This window comes from Dipodomys ordii, unplaced genomic scaffold, assembly GCF_000151885.1.
Source record: "Dipodomys ordii isolate 6190 unplaced genomic scaffold, Dord_2.0 Scaffold26, whole genome shotgun sequence".
NCBI lineage: Eukaryota > Metazoa > Chordata > Mammalia > Rodentia > Heteromyidae > Dipodomys > Dipodomys ordii.
Window position 1 is genome coordinate 9,440,180 of NW_012267242.1, and position 19,607 is coordinate 9,459,786.

At 46.2% G+C, this 19,607-nt stretch overlaps 2 protein-coding genes across 2 annotated transcripts in view; one reads left to right on the forward strand and one right to left on the reverse strand.

The window, feature by feature from the left end:
- Positions 1 to 2,203, reverse strand: part of Hhipl2 (HHIP-like 2) — a 16,833-nt gene extending 14,630 nt beyond the window's left edge. The window contains exon 1 of the mRNA XM_013014992.1: positions 1,829 to 2,203. Coding sequence (XP_012870446.1) covers positions 1,829 to 2,149 — 321 coding nt within the window. The 5' untranslated portion in view covers positions 2,150 to 2,203. The remainder of the gene's footprint in view (positions 1 to 1,828) is intronic.
- Positions 2,204 to 6,620: 4,417 nt separating this feature from the next.
- Positions 6,621 to 10,901, forward strand: LOC105984717 (alpha-1,3-mannosyl-glycoprotein 4-beta-N-acetylglucosaminyltransferase-like protein MGAT4E). Its single transcript, XM_013014993.1, has 4 exons — positions 6,621 to 6,710; positions 7,227 to 7,420; positions 7,685 to 7,863; positions 9,745 to 10,901. The coding sequence occupies exons 1-4, from the start codon at positions 6,621 to 6,623 to the stop codon at positions 10,899 to 10,901; spliced, it is 1,620 nt and encodes a 539-aa protein (XP_012870447.1).
- Positions 10,902 to 19,607: the final 8,706 nt, after the last annotated feature.

Sequence of the window (19,607 nt, forward strand, 5' to 3'; positions counted from 1 at the left end):
ACCACTTGAGCCACAGCGCCACTTCCGGCTTTTTTCTTTTTGCTTATGTGGTGCTGAGGAATTGAACCCAGGGCCTCATCCATTCAAGGCAAGCACTCTACCACTGAGCCACCTTCCCAGCCCCTTAGTTTATTTTTTTGATAGGATCTCAGTCTTGTCTGGCAATGGCCTCACACCACGATCACACTACCTCTGCCTACCATATAATTGGTATTACAGGCATACACCACTACATCCATCCCCTAAAATGATTGTTATTCCTCAGGTACCTAAAACAAGAGGGCTGCTGAATGTAGCTTTCTAACACCTCACCCACATTGATCAAGACGCATTGTATTCATAAACTGTTTCATTGAATGGCTCTCCTTTGTCTTAAAGTTAATAAAATTAATATAATAATAAAAAATAATAATTATAATAATTATAATTATAATAAAAATAAAAAATAAAAGTTCACCTAGCTGTAAAAGACTACAGCTAATAAAAATACAAATGATCGGGTACTAGTGGTTTGTGCCTGTAATCTTAACTACTCAGGAGGCTGAGATCTGAGAATCACAGTTCGAAGCCAACCTGGGCAAAAAAGTCCCCAAGATACTTATCTCCAATGAACCACTCAAAAACTGGAAGTGGAGCTGTGGCTCAAAGTGGTAGAGCACTAGCCTTGAGCAAAAGACTCAGGGACAGCACCCAGGCCCTGAGTTTAAACCTCACAATCTCTTTCTCTCTCCCTCCCTTCCCCCCTTTCTCTCTTTCTTTCTCTCTCTCTCTTTCTCTCTGTCTGTCTCTCTCTGTCTCTGTCTCCCTCTCTCTCTCTCTCTCTCACACACACACACACATGCAAATTAATAAATAAGTTAAACTTCACCCAAGAGGGAAGGGGAAGAGGGAAACATTTGTACCAGAAGCAATCTCAGAAGTAAGTAATCTCAGTGCTGTTCATGAAAGCCCAGCTTCTGTTTTCCTGGTTATCTCAAGTTAATTCTCCAGGAAACAACAGAGAGATGGGCCCCTGGGCCTGTATTCTATGTAAGGAGTCAGGATGGCCAGTGCACTCTGGAATAATGACAATGGTGGTAGGGGAAGAAACAGGGACATGAAGAGACACCCATGGACAGTTGCATAGTTGCACTGATGTGCAAGAGGGTCTCATGCACAGATCAGACACCTGCTTATATCCCAACCTTTCCCATAGTCGTTTCTTTCATCCCCTCTCTGCACCCCTAAACATCTGCTTCCCACAAAAACAGTGTGTGCAGCCTCACCCTGTTACATTTCTCAGCCCAGTTCAGCTAAGTTGATGCCTCCCAGAGATGTGGATTTTGGCTGCTGGTGAACCCAGGGAAGCGGAAAGCCTGAGTCATCACCAAGCCGTGGCTTAAAGCTTTCTCCATCCAGTTCTGTAGTACTGGGTAGACAGAACCCAGAGGAACCCCTCCACCCCCACCAACCTCCACTACCACCACCATAATACTAAAGCGCCCCTGAGGATTGGACCCTTTAAGGTGCCATGTCCCCCTCCCTGAGGTGCTTGGCCAATGCCACAGATGTGCCAAGCCTGGCTCTCCTCTCTAGACAAGAAGGATACAGTCCACAGCTGCTCCAATAACTCCATGAATACCCTCAGCTCTGGCACCTGGAGAAAAACCCTGAGGCAGAGCCTTGGGGAACCCGTGGCCACCAAAGGGTTGACCATCATGGACTCGCTGTCCCTGTCTAGAGCCTGCAGCTTAAAGGTGAGACACCAGCAGGTGAGCTTCTCAAAGGCTCCATGTCCAAAGCTACTTCTCCAAACCCTCTCCCTCCTGGGCACTCCACTCGGGCCTACCTGGCAAAGGATGTCTTTAATGTACCCTCCACACAGCTCATGGCTTCTCAGGTCAAAGTAGTTCATGATGTCCCAGTACCGGGCAGCGATGCGGTGGTCCTTGTGCTGGTCACAGCAGCCGAAGGACTGGTAGTCAGAACAAAACTCAAGATGCTGGGAGGGCCGGAAAGGGGGCCCATAATCCAGGCACTGGGGATGTCCCAGCAGCAAACCCACCTGACCCAACAAGAATGCAAGGTAGAGGCAGAAAATGCCAGGAAAGAGCCAGGGGGACCAGCAACTCAGACCCCCATACCAGCTAGGAGGGGACTTGCTCAGCATGTTGGCCTTGGCACACTCTGGGGGTGGCTGTGTTTGCTCAGAATGTCTACCCTGCTCGGCCCAAGTTCCCTCCTCTTCTTCCCCTCCCCATCCTTCCTTCTCTTCCCTTCCCTGCCCCCCCATCCCAGTCCCTCAGCTCCGCCCTAAGTTCCCTGAGGTGGTTTCTGAGTAGTGTCTGTGCTATGGGAAGGTGGCCATCTCAGTCCCATCTAAACACAAAGCTGGTGCCAAGTCTCAAGGCCAGCACCCAGTCCCTGGGGCTGCTGGGCCAAAAGGAAGCAGTGGTGTCAGTAGAAGGGGTGCTGTGATCCTCGGCACTGTGCAGAATTCCTGCCATATTGCGGGAGCAGGGAGGTCAAGAAGTTCCCACTTGTTTACTGTCTTTTCACAGGCTGAGCCGCACACAGCACAACACACCCCAGAGGACAGGCTTTGGAAGGCAAGCATCTAGCATTCCTGCAGTGATGAGGGCAACCACAAGGAGGCAATGTGGAGCTAAGAAAATGAAAGGGGAGCATGATGGGAGGCCAGGTGTGCTATCCAGTGTGTATTTGGAGAAGAGAGGAACGTCTGGTGAATTCCAAGGCGCAGTGCAAGGAGAGGGGAGAGGAGAAAGTGCAGGAGAGGCAGGAAGGTCTTAGTTCATACTGCTGTCATTCATTCTGCAGACTCTGCTCCTCAGATTGTTGGTGCATCCTTACCTGGTAGAAGGAACAGAAGGGAAACAAATATACTCCCTCCACCTCCTAAAGGTCACATGTGTATGTGTGTGTGTGAGTGAGTGTGTGTGTGTGTGTGTGTGTGTGCTGGAAATTGAACCCAGATCCCTCTCCACACCCATTGCACCCAGCCCACCCCCACCTACCCAGACCTGCCAGACCTGGACTTTGGTTTCCCTGGTGTCCAGGCTAATCCATCTGAACTTCTCTCCAGTTCAATGCTATCATCTCAACTAGCCACCTCTAGTGCTTTGGAATGCTCCCTGTATTGTAGTCCCTGGGAAAACACACAAACACAAACCACTGGACTTGTGTCCTTGCTTTTTGTGTATTGTTACAGCGTCTGGTTACTACTGCATGTCACCATTTATCACTGTGCTTTTGGCTTGGTATTTATCTTTTCCCCCTGCTTTCTCCCCATCCATAAGCCTCCCCTCATCCCTTCCCCCCCTTCCCAGTGGTGGGCTGTGGCTAGAGGGAGGAGCAATCTCTTGTGCCTAGCACCACGTAACCGATTGATAACTCACCAGTATTGGTTAAAAGGGAGTGACACCACCACCCAGGCCCAAATTCTTGGAGTCTCATGTTTCAGGTCCAGCCACAGGTCCCCATTTGCCAAATAATGAGACATGGTGAAGGCAGGGAAAGATTTATTACATGGTATGAATAGGCCTTGGAAAGAACTCTTATCAGTACATTCTCAGCAGGAAGAATTAGGAAAGAGAATGAGAAACATATACATAATTAAAACACCCACAGCTAGATCACAGGCATAGCCTGGTTGACCATGATCTTAGTCTTGGTTTCTGGGGGCCGTTCTGAGGACCTTCCCTTTTCACCACTTAAAAGGAGTCGGAGCAAATCATTCACTGTTGCTGGCAGGTAACAGGTGGCAGGTGGTAGGTGGTCTATCCTGGGCTTTTGTTTTCTTTGTAGCAGTTCTACTGTTTGACACAAGGTGTTTATTCCTGATCAACCCTGCCTTTCCTGGAGCCCAGAGGGGACTGTAAAGTCACTACAAGAAGGAATGGCTTCCATCAAAGGGCACGGGTACAAAGGGGAGGGGGCTGCCTGGGTGCCCAGCTTTTATCCTCCGTTTTCACAACTCATGGGTCCAGTGAAAGCAGCTTCTAAGTTGTCTCTTACTGGTGGGAAATTGATTTTGTATGATTCCAAATGACTGAGGATAGAGCCTTGGGCAGGAGAAGAAGAAGCAGAAAGGAATCTCACCACAGATCAGAGGTAGGGTTCAGGGGGAGTCCACACGGTGGGTGAACATCACAGCTCACATAAACTGTCCTCTCTCATTCCTCTGCTCAGAGTGATTCCTGGGAACCATCAGCCCTTCCTCTGTTCTCATCCTAGTTGGTTATTTCTGAGGGACTTCGAAGCTTCCCAGTTCCCCCTCACTTCCACCTGGAGGCGCTGCAGCCCAGGAAACCAGTCTTGGTCCTCAGGGAAAAGGGCATACAAAACCCTGTCTCAGACAAAACCGACCCCAACGCCACCAAGGGCCAAACACAAGAGTAAAGTCAGCCAGAAGAAATCTATGGAGAAGAGAGAATGCATGTCCAATTTCTGGGACCATCAAGACTCAGACCAGACTTGCAGCAGATTTCAGTTTTCCAAGAGAAACCCATTATTTTAGGCTTTTTAATGAATGCTCTCCCAACTTTTAGACATTCAGTCTCCAATCACAATTTTCAAACAGGGTGTAGGCCAATTGGATACGGCTGTGTCAGATGGCTTTAACTCAGGGCCTGGGTGCTATCCCTGAACCTCCTTGTGATCAAGGCTAGTGCTCTACCATTTGAACCACAGTACCACTTCCAGCTTTTTTTTAGTTGTTTATTGGAGATAAATGTCTTATGGGAACTTTTCTGCCCAAGCTGGCTTTGAACCATGATCCTCAGATCTCAGCCTCCTGAGATCTTAAATTGATTACTATACATAAAATATATTTGGGGAAAAAAGTGTATATATTTGGGGGCAACAGTTATGCATATTATTTACCTTTTTTTCTTAAAGAGCCAATATTTAAATTTTAAGTGTATTTTTTATGTAGCCCCAGCTGGTAGTTTACACCTATAATCTCAGCTACAAGGAAAGCATAGTAGGAGGATTGTGGTCTGAGTCCAATCCTGGGCAAAAGGCTGAGAACCTATCTGAAAAAAAAAAACCTAAAGCAAAAGGGATGGAGGCTTGGCTCAAGTGGTAGAGCATTTTTCTGGCAGGCATAAGGTCCTAATTTCAGAGGAGGAAGAAGAAGAGGAAAGAGGAGGAGGAGGAGGAGGAAGGGGGGGAGGAGGAGGGGGAGGAGGAGAAGATACAGTATTTGCTGATTGATTGATAGATAGATAGATAGATAGATAGATAGATAGATAGATAGATAGATAGATAGATGATAGATATTTCAAGCCAGGCAGTGGTGGCTCATGCCTGTAATCCTGTCTGAGATTTAGCTCTAAGCAAGCCCAGGCAGGAAAGTCCATGAGAGTCTTTATCTCCAATTAATCACCAAAGACGCTGGAAATAGAACTGTGGTTCAAATGGTAGAGTGCTAACCTTGAGCACAAAAGCCCAAGGACAGCACCAAGGCCCTAAGTTCAAGCCCAGGACAAGCACACACACACACACACACACACACACACACACACACACACACACACACACGACAGTATTTCAGAACTAGAGGCATGGCTCAAGTGGTAGTACAACAGCAAGGAGCAGAGGGATAGGGGAGCAGAGTAAGACCACAGGCCCTACGTTCAGGCTCCAGTACATACACAAACAGTATACAGCACTGCTGCTGGGCTTCAGGGTGAATGATCATTACTAGGCACTGATTGTGAAGCATGCACGTATCACAGGGGGGTCCTGGACATGGGTCCCTCTGATGCTAGGGCCAGAAGTGACTGGGACATAAGAGGGACATCACAGAGGGAGCCAAGTTCAAGGGGCCTCAGAGTGCTGTGCCCAGACTCACTCATCCTCTGTTCAAGACTTGTAAGGTAACTAGCCCTGATCAGCCCAGCTTCTCTTATCCATTCGCTCCCTTTCTCTCTCCTTCTCCCTCCCTCGTCCAGGAGCCTGTCAAATTCAGAGCTGAATCAAAACAATTGGTCCATAGCATAGGAGAGTCAAAGGGGGACAGAGTTATATTCTATGTTTATAAAAATCAGTATGACTTGCCGAGCACCAGTGGCTCACGCCTGTAATCCTAGCTACTTAGGAGGCTGAGATCTGAGGATCGCAGTTCAAAGCCAGCCCGGGCAGGAAAGTCCGTGAGACTCTTATCTCCAATAAACCATTAGAAAACCAGAAATGGAGCTGTGGCTCAAGCAGTAGAACACTCACCTTGAGTTGAAGAGCACAGGGACAGCACCCAAGCCCAGAGTTCAAGCCCCACGACTGACCAAAAAAAAAAAAAAAAATCAGTATGACTGGGATTGCAAAGCCTTTTCATTCAGGGTTGGCATCTATATGTTCCTGGTCTAGAGAAAGCTATTTCCTTTCAATACAGGCTTGTTCCTGAATTACCTATGTGACAAAACATCTCTGCTTAAGGAAGCCAGGTAAGAAAAGGTTTAATCTGTAAAGTCCTAGTACTATAAATAAGTATGTTTTATGTCTTATTTAAAAATTATGACTTGAGGAGAAAAGTAGGTTCACCTCTATCAAACCATTTACTGGGAAGGCAACTGCAAAAATGCACTTGAGTTGAGCCTGGGGTCAGGGCAGAGGTCTTGGCTATGGCAGTTTTCCTAGATGAGAGTCGTACCAAGGAAGCAGGTGATGTGTCAGTTTCCCTGTCACCTGTCAGTCTTGGGGGCACAGGTGAGGTGATCACTTCTGATGTGATCCATAAGCTCCCGAATCCAGTGTGTCTCACATGATCTGATGCATTTGTGGCTATCATTCTTTATCGATACAAATAAAGTACACTTAAGTTTGTGTTGCATGATGTGCTGGCAGATGGTGGTACTTGGGTGGACAAGTACCCTCCTGCTCCAGAAGTGCCATTCTGACTTGGCACTTCTATTCCACATAGAGGAATTCAGGTCCAAAGTGTTGCTTTATAAGATGATGTCACTTGAAGCTAAGCATAGCCTTGAAGCTTCTGTCATATATAACAGCATGGAGAAATGCTAAGCACACCTAGCTTTCTCCTCAGTGGCCCTCTTTCTTTAGGTAGAGAATAAGATTTATATTTCATCTGATTCCTAAACCAGATAAAGGGCAAGTTTAGGCCTAAGTGAATCATTAGGGGAAAGGGTGGGTGAGGACAGAAGAGAAATTCTAGGCATCGGCAAGAGGACAAAAGTCCTCCAGTTGTATGTGTTGACTTCTTGTTCTAGGAACCCTATCCCAAAGCAGCCATGACGTGGTATCCCAACAGACACAGCTTCCTAACTGCAGTGGGCTTCCTACTCCTGTGGCTCTTCATCACTTTGAAACTCTTTGACGAAATTGAGCATAGTCAAAACCTGGTGATTATTAAAGACCAAGTTGCAACGTGTACTGTAGTTTGCAAACTGGGAATGGAGGGAGGGTAGGAATGTAGAGGCCAGGAAGATCCACCCAATGCACTTTGGCTCTCTTTCTTTTACTTTTCTGCCTGAGAGAAGGAGGCTCTAGGGTGGATTGGAGTGTGGACTTGAACCCCTTAGTCCATAAAGAAGCTGCATTTATTTCTCATGTGTTTAAGGTAAGGGAGAGAATGAATACTGCTGGAACCCTGGGTCCCTTGGCCAATGGCCAGGCATCCTCAGACTGGCTTCACTTTGGGAAGAATAATTCAATCTTTTCCCCCTAGAGAAACTTATGGGATGACACTGGGGCATCAATTCTATTCTTCTGTGAAAAGAGGTGCATATTTTCCTTTTCTATCATCCCAGGAGGACCGCTATAACAGTAAGAAGAGCCTACGGCCACTGGAAGACTGGCACACCATCACCTTGAAATATTTAAGAAAAAACCAAAAGAGGAGAAAGAGTGAGTGCTAAGGAAGGGGAGGAGTGGAGTATCTCAGGGAAGTAGGGTAATATAGCTGGGAAAGAATGAAAAGAAAGGGAAAAGAAAAGGCAGAACTATGCCCAGCAGTATTTGAATCTGATGAACAGTTCTTTCCCCTTCCCCCAAGATGTTCACATGTCAGAAGTTTGAGGAAGAAAGGAAAAAATTGTTTGTTGTAGTAAGAAAATGAAATCCAAGTTAACCACATATTAAACACTTCTGAACACTTGTTAGTCTCACAGAACATAGTCATATTGGGTAAACAAAGAGCATGACTCACCTTACTTTATATAACTTAATATTTGGGGCTGCAATGGTGATTGACTCCCTGGACATAGAAGACTGTGTAGCTCCATGGCATCAAAATGTAAAAGGAAAAGTACTAAGTAAACCCTTTAAAAGGAAGAGCTGTGGTTGAAGTTGTTTATGTGCACGCTTAAGTAAGGGAACTCAAACAATAAATAAAATGTGTAACTAAAGAAAAAGAATCATTGAATTATTGAAGTGTAAAGAGTAATTAAGAAGGTGCAGACAGCCAGGCACCAGTGGCTGTAATCCTAGCTACTCAGGAGGCTGAGATCTGAGGATCACGGTTCAAAGCCAGCCCAGTCAGAGACTCTTATCTCCACTAAACCAACCAGAAAACCGGAAGTGGCTCAAGTGGTAGAACACTAGCCTTTAGCTGAGGGACAGTGCCCAGGCCCAGAGTTCAAGCCCCACAACCAATAAAGAAGAAGAGGAAGAAGAAGGAGGAGGAGGAGGAGGAGGAGGAGGAAGAAGAAGAAGAAGAAGAGGAGGAGGAGGAGGAGGAAGTGGAGGGAGGTGCAGACATTAGGTTCGATAGAGAACATTTGTATAAGAGGGTCTTGGAGTTGCATCATCCAACTCCCTTAGCTTTATGGATTTAGACCCAAACCCTGCAATAGAAGTACCTGCTCAAGATTATGCATCCAGTGACAGAATTGAGTAGAACTGTAGGCTCCTGTGCTGAGGGCACAACTCAGTGGTAGAACACTTGCCTAGTGTGCTTGCCAGGTTCAATTCCCCAGCACTGCAAAAACAAAAAAGCTTAGGCTCCTGATTTCTAGGTGAATCCCCTCTTAAGATCTTTCTTCAAAGGAAACCTTTTGGAAGGTGAGCTGAGTAGAAAAGAAAAAGAAGTATACCCACTACAATAATAGTGTTTATTGAGTACTTAAACTATGTGCTTCAAAGTTTAAGGTTCAAATACTCCAAGAAACCCACAAGGACTCAGCATCATGTAGCTAGTACTTCTCCAACTCTAATTTGCATACAATTCTCCTGATTTCATTAAAATGCTGGGGTTGGCTGAGAATGTGGCTTAGAGGTAGAGTGCTTGCATAACATGCATGAAGCCCTGGGTTCGATTCCTCAGTACCAAATAGAGAAAGCCAGAAGTGGTACTGTGGCTCAAGTGGTAGAATGCTAGAAGTGAGCAAAAGAAGCTCAGGGACAGGGCCCAGGCCATGAGTTCAAGCCATAGGGCTGGCAGGAAAAAAAATTCTGGGGTTGAGATTCTACACATCTAATAAGCTTGAAGTTGAGGATGATGTTGCTAAGTTATGGGGCATGCTTAAGAGAAGCAAGGATGCAAAAATCCCTTCAGCCAAAAAACAAATGAGAAATGGGAGAGGGTTGAGAGGGGGTCCCAAATAGCACCTCCCTCTCTATAATCCATTTGTCTAGAGAGTCTCTTTTGAAGCCCAAACTTGTAACCCTCCTGCCTTAGCTTCTTCCACAGTGCTAGAATGACAAGCCTCCTCCACCGTGCCAGAACCCTAGAACAATCCTCACCACTACTGCCCGCTGACAACTGTACCTGCTTTCCCCTCTTCTTAGCATGGCTGACAGTGGGGATCTCCTCGGTTTCACAACAAAATCAAGGCCACCTGTTGGACACCTTGGCTTCATTATATCGCACCTGTTCCCCAGCTGAGAAGAAACATCTCACAGTGCTGCTCCACCTAGCCGATGCCAACTTCACCTGGCTCCGACAAATGGTCTCCCACATTTCAAGAATCTACAGCTCACAGATCTTGGCAGGGAAGTTGCTAGTGATCCATGCTCCCCCTGACGCCTACCCCACTGTGGATGGCACCCAGAACGAGACCTCACAAGGGCAATTCTACTCCAAGCAGAACACAGACCATGCCTTCCTCATGAGCTTCGCCCAAAACCTCTCTCCTTACTTCCTGCTACTAGAGGACAACGTCTTTTGTGCCCCCAACTTTGTCACCCATATTTATTCAACAGTGGCCACCATGAAACCCAACCCATGGGTACTCTTGGAGTTCTCTAACATGGGACTCGTTGGCAAGCTTTTCCACGGCAGGGATCTTCCGTTCTTGGCCCAGTTCCTGCTCCTATTCCACAAGGAAAAACCCCTTGACAGGCTGATCCTTCACTTCCGTACCCTCCTGGGGCAGAAAACCCCTCTGCTCTACAGACCATTCCTCTTCTATTACAGGTTGTACCGTCACCCCTTTGGCGACAAAAATGGCATGAACATTCAGGAGAATCCTTACGGTCCTCACATCCTCCCTGCCGCTGTTTTCACAGACATGAAGGTTTCTGACGTTCATGTGCCCTGGGAGGCCTACACACTGGATGAGTCATTCTTTTGGACCTACAACGTTAGCACAGGGAACCACTTGACGGTGCTTTTGAACCATCCAGCAAACTTGAGAAGAGTGCAAGTGATAACAGGAGCCATCGTGGATGGAAAGTACGCCCTCCGGAAGGGACAGGTGGAGCTAGGCTACCACCCTGACGGAATGCCTCGGTCCTGCACCGACTTTGTCCTGCTGGGCCGTCTCCAGCAAGGGCTGATAGATCGGGAGATTCTTGGGGACAGTCTGGGGAAGCACGTGAGCTGTGTGAGGGTGGTGGCGAATGCTAACCAGCCTGGTGGTCTCATAATTAGACACATTTACCTCTGGAAGGAAAATGCCAATGAAAGAAAAAGGATCCTGAATGTTAATGATAAAGCAGTATGACAAAATTAAAAGTGCCAAGCCATTTTGTTCTAAGCTGTAAGAGTGAGTGGGGGGGGGGGGGGGAAGGCCTGTGAATGAAAGGTAGAAAGAGAAGAATCCATCTTTCTTTTGGTACCACTGAAACTCGTATTCCTCCCTTTTTCTATCTAAATGGATAACTCTTTAAGAAAGCTTTTGCTAGGCAAAAGCAGCTTAATCTAATTTGGGGAAGGATCTTGGTTAAGCCCAGAGATTTTACATTCCTGGGATGTTTCCTTCAGCTAAAATAGTGTATGTGCATGTGTGTATACTTTCGTGTTTGTTTGTTCACAGATAGAGATGAAGATGTAATATGGTGAAAGGACAAATGGGGGAATCCTTTTAGAGGGTTTGGGAGAACAAACTCAGGGCCTTGCACATGCTAGGCAAATGCTCCTCCACCAAGGTACATCCTCAGCCCATAGAGAGAGCAACAAGGTATATAAGACAAGGTAGCCTCCTGGGTGGTGTGATTTACAGGCATGAGCCACCTTTCCAATACAAAGTATATATAATATTTATACAGAATATATAGATATGCATACATGAGAAAGAGATTACATGAAACTGTATAGGTCCAGGGGATTGTTCAACCTTATCCTACCTAAAGTCAATGATTCCTGCTGCATTACCGCGTGCAACCAAAGGTGGCGCACCAGCAAGAAGCTCCCTCCAGCTGTGCAACGTGAGTTCTGAGAGTTCTGGAGTCACCATGAAGCTGCTAGCAGGGCTCAGCTCCTCCTCTGCTCATGATCTCTGTCATCACATCTGATTTCTGACCTTCCACCCTCAGATCAACCCTTCTGGGTGTATAGCCTTCCCTCACCCAGGTAGAAGACTAAGGTCATCTCGGACAGCTGTGGAGGCTCAGGTGATCTCTGTTACCAGCCACTGAACCCTGGCCAATTTGAATGTTAGCTCCTGTGGGAATGGGGACAGTGAAGGGGGAGTACAAGCCCCTTCTCAGGCTGGTCCAGTAGCTGTCTTCCCCAATGGGCCTTCTCTCTCTCTCTCTCTCTCTCTCTCTCTGTGTGTGTGTGTGTGTGCTAGTTACATCCTTTGTTCAAAGTAAATGCTTTGTATTCCCCTGGCTTGCCTTTTTTTTTGGTGGGGAGAGGGAGTATTTGTGCCCCTTGGTAGTCAGTTCCTGCTGAAAGACAATGGTAGGAAGTCCGTCTCTCCTGGATACCGAGGAGCCCACACAGCTGCTGGGTACCACCATGAGACTATAGACCCCTTGCCCTACCTCCTGAGACCCAGTAGTAACCCCTTTTTTTGTAACCCTTTTCCTTCCAGGTTTTTCATTCACCAGATTGCTGAGTTCCAAATCTGTACCAACCCCCTTGGAGGGAGGATCTCCAGGTCTCCTCTGTAAAACCCTGAAGCTCTCGGGGGTATGAGTAGGCATTTTGGTGACCGAGGTGCAGTGGGAAATACAAAGGCTCTGGTGCCTCTCAAACTGGAATTTCAACCCTGGCTCTATTTATTAGCTGGATGACCTTAAAATGGTATTTAACCTCTCTGAGCCAGTATCCCATACCTGTAAAACAAGGATTGCACCTACCACACCATGACTTGACACATGAATTCAAGACACTCAGGGGACCCTAGCACAAGTGTTAAGTCCTCAATGTTTGCCAAGCATGGCACCCTCCTAACACACACCTCTCCAAGGGAACCTCTTGAAAGGATCCACTACCTCAGGGTCATTGTTGCTCCCTGTGATGCCTCCTGAGGCTCTAGGGCAAATGCACACCTGGCCTGGGGATTTGGACTGCCCTGGATCTGAATGGGTCTGAATGGAGAGCCCCAGACAAGTCCAGGCAGGTTAGGTATCTCTATAGATGCCAGTCCTGCCCTAGGAGAGAGGCCCGTTTGTCTCCCTCACTGACAGGTCTGCAGGATTCTCCCCTTTTCTGGTTGGGCTACTGTAGGAATCCTGAGCATACAATGTTATGACCACAGGATTAAGAGATGGGACAGAGACAGAAGTCTGGATTTCTGGGGTTTTCCATGAGCAGTATCTCCCCCACTCAGGGCGGTAATGCCTGGTAGAGGAAGCCCAAGGGGTAGGGTGATGTGTTCTAGATGTGTGAAACCACTGCCCCTCTAGGATTCCAGATGTTCTTATTCATGAGATGTCTCCACAGGGTTGCTGTGGCAAACAAATGAGATTATAGCTTTAGTGGTAGAGCTCCACCATTAGCAACAATGCTCAGAGACAGTGCCTAGACCCTAAGTTCAAGCCCTAGGATCAGCACCAAAAATAAAAAAAATGCTGAGATTGAGTTTGGCTTTTGATGTGAGAGACTCCACACTCATATACCTACTGCTTTGGTTCCTTCTACCTGAATGGAAGAGTGCTGCCAAATTTCCCAAAATGCCATAATAATGTACACTTGACCTTGTCTGAAACACTGTTTTCTCACTTTCTATTGGTGCTCATTTGGATTCTGAGTGGGGAAGGAAACACCACCTCTCTAGTTAGTAAGCTGCTGCCACACTGTGCACAAGGCCCGCACTTAGTGGGGGCCCTTCCGTGCTAGAGATGCTAAAGAAAGAAGTTTGGATGATGTAGTTTAGTTAGTCCTCTCTTGGATTTTAGGCCTCCAGAGGAAGGAATGCTGGGAGGATCCGTGGCACCTGGTTATAGCGATTCCCTCTGGGATGGTAGGTCACTGAGAAGTGACCTGGCCCACCCATGGAAATCATGTCAAAAACTCCAATAAGTTCATTCTTAAGAGCCACAGAAATTCAAGCATTTTGGTGGGAAAAAAGTTTGTATTTTGAGTTATCAAGATTTCAGTGGAACCAAAGCTCTGAGTCTTGGTTTACTGAATATGGCTATATATTCAGTAAATGATAATTGTGTGTGTGTGTGTGTGTGTGTGTGTGTGTGTGTGTCTTTCCTTGAGCCAAGCACCCATGGCTCACGCTTGTACTCCTAGCTACTCAGAAGGCTGAGATCTGAGGATTCCTATTTGAAGCCAGCTCAGGTAATAAAGTCCATGAAACTCTTATCTCTAATAAAACTACTCAGAAAAAGCCAGAAGTGGCACTGTGGCTCAAGTGGTAGAGTGCTAGCCTTGAGCACAAAGAGGCTTAGAGACAGAGCCCCAGCCCTGAGTTCATGCCCCAGGACCAATAAGAAATAAAATAAAAAGTCTTTCATAAGAAGAAAGGAAAGGGGGAGAGGGGATAAGAGTGTGGGAGCTGGGGGAGGGAAGGGATAGTGGGACAATAACAAGGAAGGGAAGGGGTAACAATGATCCATAAGTAATGTTCTCATCGCCTTACTCATGCAACTGTAACCCCTCCATACAACATCTTAATAAAATAAAATTAAAAAAAAAAGAAATGAAGAAAGTTACCTCTCCAGATAAGATGACCTCTAAACACAGGTATAATTTGGCAAAGGTCTATATCCTTCGTATATTCTGATATATAGCCTAATAAACAATTAGGGCTGATTTTCCTTTGGGGTTTACAATCTGATGTTTGATGTCCAAGCTGTAGCGGGGAGGAACTAATAAAGAGAAATTACATCAAAATATGAAGGGAAGAAGGGCCACATTCATCTTCACACTAAACGTCGATATCAACCCAGAGCAAAGGCTCTCAAACATGCTATCTGAGATGCATCCAAAGTAATCCAAGTAGTGGGTTAACTTCTGTAACTTTTTTTTTTTGGTTGTGGGGCTTGAACTCTGGACCTAGGCACTCTTCCTAAACTCTTCACCTCAGAGCTAGCACTCTACCACTTGAGCCACAGCATCACTTCCAGTTTTCAAGTGGTTCATTGGAAATATGAGTATCACGGATTTTCTTTCCCTGCCTAGCTTTGAACTGTGGTCCTCCTAAGTAGCTAGGATTACAGGTGTGAGCCACCAGCACCCAGCAACTTCTGTAACTTTAACAAAGAAGAAATTACTGTGGATAATTAGGTAAGCCATGCAACCAAGCCCCTCCTGGGTACTTATATACTTTCTTGAATTAGAGAAACAGATGGCTTCAACGATCAGCGTGAGCATCTGTGGTCCTGTGTCACCACGGTGGATATTGCCCTGGTAGAGAAAGAAGGGAAGAAAGGGAGCCTTAGGTAGGAAAGAACCTAGGCAGAATGCCAAAGAGGAAGAAATATGGTACTGTAAAGTTGGGAGGAGTAGAAGGTAGGGCATGGATGCACCATGGAGTAGGCAAGAGGCACACTGAGGTGTGAGGGGAGCAGCCCTAGCCCTCTGCATGTCCTGGGACACATGATGATGCTCATACCTGTATTAGCACAGAGAAGAAGGCAGCACAACAGTCACACCCCGCCAAGGCTGGTTCTCGTGGGAGAGCTTTTATAGTTGGGGTGCAGCAGTTACTCATGGGAAACCTGTTCCAATGCTACTTAGCAACTGTTCTTATCATCTAGGCAATGCCAGCCAATGGGTCCAATCTCACCCTCTAGACAGACCAGAAACTTGATGTTGCTCACGTCCTTGGTGAAGTGCACATTCTCCAAGATGAACATTTCAGTCACCAGCCAGTGCTCTGCAGAAGACTGCCGGCAGGGTCGGCATGGCTGCCAGCAGCCAGCACTGGCTTCTTTCTCTTGGAAGGAAGGAAACACTGCAGAGGAAAAGATCACAGGAATGTCAAAGCTGAGCCAGCTCACACACGTTATCATGCTCATTCTACAGATGCTTCCCACTGCTCCCTGGCAGCTTTCTGTAATGGGGAAAAGGAGAGAAGCTGGCCATCTGAGTAGGGTATAGATGAGGATGTAGGCTGCCTCTTCTCATGCCTGCCCTGATGCTTCAGATATTGAAAGCAGCACTATGGCTGACAGTTTCCCCACTGCTCTTATCGGACTGCAGACCTACCTGACACACTGGTAACCATGCCTCCTCAGCCAGTGTGAATCTGTTCTGTCCTCATTTCAACATGGCAGTCCCACCAGGGGTATTTAGCTTTGAGGTGACCTTCTCAGGAAGTCTTCCCCAACCAAAAAATCTGAGTTAGCTTTCCATACAGCCTACTGTATCTATTTTTTTAAAAGAACTGAGTATAAATGATATATAAACCATGCATATATAAAGTGTATGGCTTAATATGTCTTAGCACACGTATATGCTGGTGAAACCACTACCCTAATGAAGAATATGAACACATCTGTCACTTCTAGAAGGTTCTGTATATGCCACTCCTGCTTTTTAACTTATCATTTTCTGCAATTTTCTTAATTACTGTTTCCCTCTGTTACTGTATCTCCATTCACAGGACAGTAATTGTTATAGAGCAGGAACTCAGTCATTTGTTAAAAGAATGGCCAGGAGGAGATCTGGCTTTGATCTGTTCTACCATTGTGATAAATAACACTAGACTTGCCTTATAAAAAGGAAAATCCAATGTGGTATATATACACAATGGAATTCTATGCCTCCCTCAAAAAGAATGACATTGCCCCATTTGTTAGGAAATGGAAAGACTTGGAAAAATTATATTAAGTGAAGTAAGCCAGGCCCAAAGAAACATAGGACCAATGGTTTCCCTTATTTGCAATAACTATATATGTCTGAGACAAGCAGAAAAGGTCAGATAAGTTGATGTTAGGCAAAATGAACCCCAAGATAAGGATTCAAATGTTTTTTTCTTTCTTGCAATTGTTTCTAACACATTTATAAGATTATTTCTTTGTTGCTTTCTATGTCCCTCCCCTACGATATAACCCGTTTTCACTGTATTTGATGTTGGTATACTTTGTGGAGGGGAAGGGAAAAAACAAATCATTTAACTAGGGATATAGGTGGACCCATTACAACAATGAGATGTACAAGACGTTATATCAAAAAAGAACTTTGGTGGGGGGGGGGTGTAGAAGCGGGAAGAGGGGGCTGGGGGGAGAATGGGAAGGGATGGGAAGGGGAAACAAAGGAGGCAACAATGCTTGATACAAAATGTACTCATTACCTTGCCCATGTAATTGTAATCCCTCTGAATGGTATTTTCACAATTAAAAAAAAAAGGAGGAAAAAGCTAAAAAAAAAAAAAAAGAAAAAGAAAAAAGAAAAATCCACCTCTAGCTCCTCAGGATCTTGTCATATCCAATCTACATGAGTTTTCTTTATCACTGGGAGAAAGCCCCGGTGTGCTCACAACACAGACTGCTGTAATTTCCTCCGTGTGAGGTGTTGGCACACTTGTAACATCCCCAGTGACTGGGAATCATTACAGCTGCTGTCCTATCACTTCTCCCCATCCACCTTACACTCTGAAAAACTCAGCTGGGCACCAGCGATTCATGCCTGTAATGCTAACTACTCAGGAGGCTGAGATCTGAGGATCACAATTCAAACCCAGCCAGAGCAGAAAAGTCTGTGAAACTCTTATCTCCAATTAAGCACCAAAAGCCAGAAGTGGAGCTGTGGCTCAGCTGGGTTGAGCACTAGCCTTGAGAAAGAAAGAAAAAAAAAAAAAGCTCAGAGACAGCGCTTCATGCATTTCTCCAGACTTATTTCATGGCTGGAGCAATCCTTTGGTCCCTGCAGAGATGAGTAAGTTCTAGCCTTCTGTGATGAGCTGCCAAGAAGCTTTATGGGGCTTCAGTTAAGGAGTCTGATGCCCTTCAAGTTGAAAACGTTTGTTCTCTGTAAGGGCAGGAACTTGCTTTGGGTTTTGGTTATTTTTTTTCCTTGAAGTGTATGATACACAGCAGGGGAGATGGAATAATAACTGGTTATGTCTCATAAGATTTTTTTAACTTCCTATCCACATCATATTTAGATTATGTTTTCCTAGATTTAGTATTCAGGGAAGTAAGGTGAAACATGGCTGGGAATGTGGCTTAGTGGTTAGAGTGCTTGCCTAACATGCATAAAGCCCAGGGTTTGATTCCTTAGTACCACATAAACAGAAAAAGCCAAAAGTGGTGCTATGGCTTAAGTGGTAGAGTGCTAACCTTGAGCAAAAAGAAGTTCAGGGACAGGGCCTAGGCCTTGGGTTTATCAAGCCCAGGACTAGCAAACAAACAAAACAGTAAGGCAAAACACAATGACTGAAATAAAAGGAAAACTGGGTTTAATTAGTTGAGTTGATAAAATCCAGAGAGAACATGATTGTTTCCAGTGTCCTTGTCAAACAACAGGAAATTTCCAGAAACATTGCAGTCATGGGAAAACACCCTCCCCCCCCACCCCAGACACACACACACACACACACACACACACACACACACACACACACACACACACACACACACACACACACGAAAAAGGAAGAAAATCTCTTCACGCTGTTTTAAAAGAGAGGAGGGACAAACATGCATAAAAACAATCTCTAGGCTCCTTTCTAGAACAGTAGCTACTCTTTTCAGAAGCATGAAGGAGACTGAGAGTTGAGGAACACAGTTCAAAGCCAGTCAGGGTAGAAAAGTCCATGAGACTCTTATCTCCAAATCTCCAATAAGCTATTCAGAAAAAGCTGGAAGTGGTGCTGTGGTTCAAAGTGATAAAACTTATTAAGTTTTAATAAGTTTTAATTTCAATGTTTATTTTAATAAGTTTACCAAATGAAAAATTTTAGCTTTCTCATTTGTAGGAATGGTGGCAGGAAGGATATTAAAAAGACATAACTTATGCCAGGCTCCACTTTTAGCTACTTGGAAAGCTGAGAATAGGACTGTGGTTAGAGGTCAGTTAGGGTGCACATGGAAAACTTCTCAACCTATAACTGGATGCAGTGGAGTGCACTTATCATCCCAACTTACGTGGGAAGCTGAGATCAGAGGACTGCAGTCCCTGCCAGCCCCGGGAGACTCAGTCTTCACAGAGGAAAGCTCGCGGGGCCTGTAAAGGACTGGGAAGCACCTCTGTGGGGGAAGGGCATGGCCCCATCAGGCTGGCAAGCATCAGGTGATAGCACCCCCTCCCTTCAATAAAAAAGACTAACTTGAAGAAAAAAATGTCTCAGAGATTTTTTTTCCCAGGATTTCAGATATCTAGCCTACATGAAATATGACTCATCTTGAACTGATCTTGAATTCGCTGGCTGTGTACCCTGGAAAAGTGTGCACCAGGAGTTTCCTCCTCCTGCTGACACATGCCCTGATACGCGAAGTGGGCAGGGGACCTGGGCAGAGCAGGTAGGAAGAGACTGGGGCGTGGCCTCTTGCTTGAGGGGCGGAGCTAAGGGAACTTGAGAGCAGGGGCGTGGCCTTAGGAAAGCTAGGACGTTTGGCACCGCCTCCCCTGCGGTTGGGTATTCGCGTAGGCAACCTCCCACCTGCCTTACAGGTCTGCCTGAGAACAGAGCCATCTCTGGCCACAGCACCTGTAGACACAAGCTCTTTCCGAGGCTCGGCCAATTCTATCCCCTCGCCCCCTCCCCCGCCTCAGCCTCCTTGGCCAGCACTGCGCACGCCCAGTCTGTCAGCGCGCTCTTTCAGGCTCCTGCGCCTGCGCCAGCTCCCAGCGGGAGCGGGATGCAAACGTAGGAGCACGGAACACTACTCAGCCTTGAGTGGCTGGCCCTGGACCCGGCTGCTCCATGATCAAGACCTAGCCAACATCACTCAAGGATGGCCATGCCTTCGCGTTTTTTGAGACTCAGCAGTCTTGGGAATAAACGGGGGTGGGAGGTAGTGCGGCGGGATCTGGGTCCCACATTACCTTGATCTATAGGTCGCAAAAAGGGAAGGCCAAAGAT

Bases quoted from the DNA above. Each gene is read 5' to 3' on its own strand.
- LOC105984717 (XM_013014993.1), top strand. From the start codon at position 6,621: ATGGCAGTTTTCCTAGATGAGAGTCGTACCAAGGAAGCAGGTGATGTG. The intron at 6,711-7,226 runs GTGATCACTTCT...TTCTTGTTCTAG, and splicing joins GTCTTGGGGGCACAGGTGAG to GAACCCTATCCCAAAGCAGC. The intron at 7,864-9,744 runs GTGAGTGCTAAG...CCCTCTTCTTAG, and splicing joins AAACCAAAAGAGGAGAAAGA to CATGGCTGACAGTGGGGATC.